This window comes from Coturnix japonica, chromosome 10 (genome assembly GCF_054131305.1).
Source record: "Coturnix japonica strain WE chromosome 10, WE-NBRP24, whole genome shotgun sequence".
NCBI lineage: Eukaryota > Metazoa > Chordata > Aves > Galliformes > Phasianidae > Coturnix > Coturnix japonica.
Window position 1 is genome coordinate 12,092,871 of NC_140672.1, and position 2,720 is coordinate 12,095,590.

Below are 2,720 nucleotides of genomic sequence, written 5' to 3' on the forward strand. Positions count from 1 at the left end.
CACAACACAGTTACATTATTTGCTCATCCTGTGGATTTGCATAGGGACAACAGTAAGGTCAGAATTGCTTCAATAGAGCTATGCAATCTTTGTCCTAAATACTGGAAACCCACAGGGCTGGACAAATAAAATGAATTAAGTCTGAAGTGCTTTACATGGATTGTGATCCCATGTTTGCCTCACAAACTTACCTGAGACTTTCCAATCAAAAATCAGAGTGTCATCTCCAGTTTTGCAGATGTTCCCTCGTCTTCTTTCGTTACAGCTGAAGCCACAAGCTTATGCAGTTTCCCTTTATCTTCCATTGTGAATTTCTTACTGGTCGTGATTTCTTTGCCATTTTTGTACCACTTCACCATGACATTGGCTTCAGAGGTCTCAGAAACAAATTCAGCTTGTTTTCCAGCAACTGCCCTGATAACTCCTCCAGTTGTCTCTTTGATTATGAAGTCTGCCAGTGCTGAAACAAAATATGGACACTCAAAATACATATGATGGTAAAGAACTGCAGAGACATTGGTGACCATGAGGCATTCATTTATCATAAGATCAAACGTGCACGTTTAATCCTAGTTCTAATTGCTAGATTCTAATTCAGAAGCTGGCAAATTGGCAGCTTTTATAAACCACGTACCAGATTACCTTATCTCCACAAGTTGAAGGACATACACTGTACAGGGGACAGAGCCAAAGGAAGAAGCCCAAGGCTTCAAGAAAATGTCTAAAATAGGAAAACTGAGGAAAGAATTGGAACAAGCAAACTAGAAGGAAATCAATGGAGGGGGTATCTATTACTGCACTGTAACCCCCTGGCAAACAAATCGAGCCTAAAAGATGGAGATGTCACTTAGGACTGAAAAGAAAAACAGAATTCCTTTATGGAAATTAATTGGAGTGCAAAAGTTAGATGATAAAACTGGCCCCTATTAACACACAGTGGAATAATTGACTTCAAAGATTCAAAATCTCACCACTGTCTTAGCCAAAAGTTTAAGCCTAAGTCCACGGTCCTATTTTACTGAGGGTAATTGAGCTTGTTTTCCAACTTCTTGTTAACATATCATTTCAAAACAGCGCACACAACTGAGTTGGGTCTGTTGAGACAGCGCAGTCAGAGCTGCTAAAATCAAAGTCTGGATTATGCATGCATTTGTTCTGCAGTTCCAAGAACACGCATGTATAATACAAATTCAACAACGTTCTACAGAATGCCTGTATTTAGGAGCTCGAGAGCCAGCTGATGGACACTGGGATGACTGAGATCCTGTCAATGCATTTAACTCCATCCTATCATACAGTCAAATTTCATTCATTTTTTCAGGAACTGTCTCTTATCATTGTAGTCCCGTCACCACTGCTGGATGTGAGCCCAATCACACAAAAGCAGCTGCTGGTTTTCACTGCAGATACTCCAGTAAGAAGAAACAGCCTCCGGACTGGACCAGCTGAGCGTGGCCCTACCAGGATTTGCTCCAAAGTTCTTATTACCAGTAGTGCTTCCTGATGAAATACATGGGGGTCCTCCTTTGATTCCAACCCCAACCCACCCCACCATGTCCCCTGATAACATCCATCAGGGCCACATCTCGACAGCTCCTGAACACCTCCAGGGATCCCACCACCTCCCTGGGCAGCCTGTGCCAGTTAATTCTGTGGACAGACCTGCCAGTATGAAATATCATGCTAACATGACAAAGAGAGAGAAGAAAAGCAAAATTAAGACTAGCTGACAAGCCTTGGCAGGAAGCTCTGCTCTCCATCAATTTAGTTCCTGTGACTCTTCACAGGTGTTTTCTACATTTTGGATCACTGCTACAAAAAGAGATGTTGACATCATCTCTTGTGGCCACCCTGACAGAAGAGCAGGAAGGCTGGGATGCTCTTTTTCCTATCTTTCCCTTGATTTCCTCTATATCTTAGGGACGAATCACAGGACAGAACACAGAAATCAAATGGCTCTACAAAGCAGATTGGCCAGTTCAAGTCAAAACAGCCACTGAAAACACCCCAGATGCTGTCTGACAACAGCTGGACTGTCGGGGAGTCAGGTGAATGCAGTCTGCTGGCCCTGGGCAGGAAGAGCACAGCCCAGACTGTCACATACCTTTCACTGAAAGCTGATAGAGCATTTTATCCCCCTCACAGATGCACTGACAACTTCCAGCATCATCCATTGAGACGCTGTGAATTTTCAGGGTGTGTTTCTTCCCCACAACGTGCAGCTCATATTTTCCACTGGCCTTGAGCTCCTTCCCATCCTTCATCCACTCCACAGTAGCACCTGTGTCTGAAAGCTCAGCCTGCAGTTTGGCTTCCTCACGCAGCCGAGCGGAGATCTTTTCTACATCTTTGCTCTTCTTGGTAAATCTCACTGCAGCACCTGTCAGGAGCAAAGGCCTCGTTATTTCAATTGATATTAGGCTAACGTGGTCAATGTTTGCTGCAACATCTCTGAAAAAGTATCACCTTCTGTTCCTGCACTCATCATTGTGTCAGTGCTGAGCAATTCACGATATTTCATTTGGTCTTCTTGCCGGATTTACTAAGTAAAAATCAACCAAACATCTCCTTCTACTGATTAAGAATGCTCTAAACATGCTTCTGCAGAGGTTTCCACCCAATGACAAACAGCTCCTCCCATCATGAATGTTTATTTGTTCTATTTTGTCATGCAAAGCTGATTGATAGAGATATTATTGGAATGATTGCTCCCCTACTTC

At 43.2% G+C, this 2,720-nt stretch overlaps 1 protein-coding gene across 1 annotated transcript; it reads right to left on the minus strand.

The window, feature by feature from the left end:
- Positions 1-212: 212 nt before the first annotated feature.
- Positions 213-2,358, minus strand: LOC146759363 (myosin-binding protein C, fast-type-like). Its single transcript, XM_085510358.1, has 2 exons — positions 2,105-2,358; positions 213-460 (listed from the first exon to the last, which is right to left on the minus strand). The coding sequence occupies exons 1-2, from the start codon at positions 2,262-2,264 to the stop codon at positions 213-215; spliced, it is 408 nt and encodes a 135-aa protein (XP_085366484.1). The 5' UTR covers positions 2,265-2,358.
- Between the last annotated feature and the right edge of the window lie 362 nt (positions 2,359-2,720).

Excerpts from the sequence above, each read along its gene's own strand:
- LOC146759363 (XM_085510358.1), bottom strand. The coding sequence starts at position 2,264 with ATGAAGGATGGGAAGGAGCTCAAGGCCAGTGGAAAATATGAGCTGCAC. Across the intron at positions 461-2,104 it reads CTATCAGCTTTCAGTGAAAG|CACTGGCAGACTTCATAATC; the intron begins GTATGTGACAGT and ends ATTTTGTTTCAG.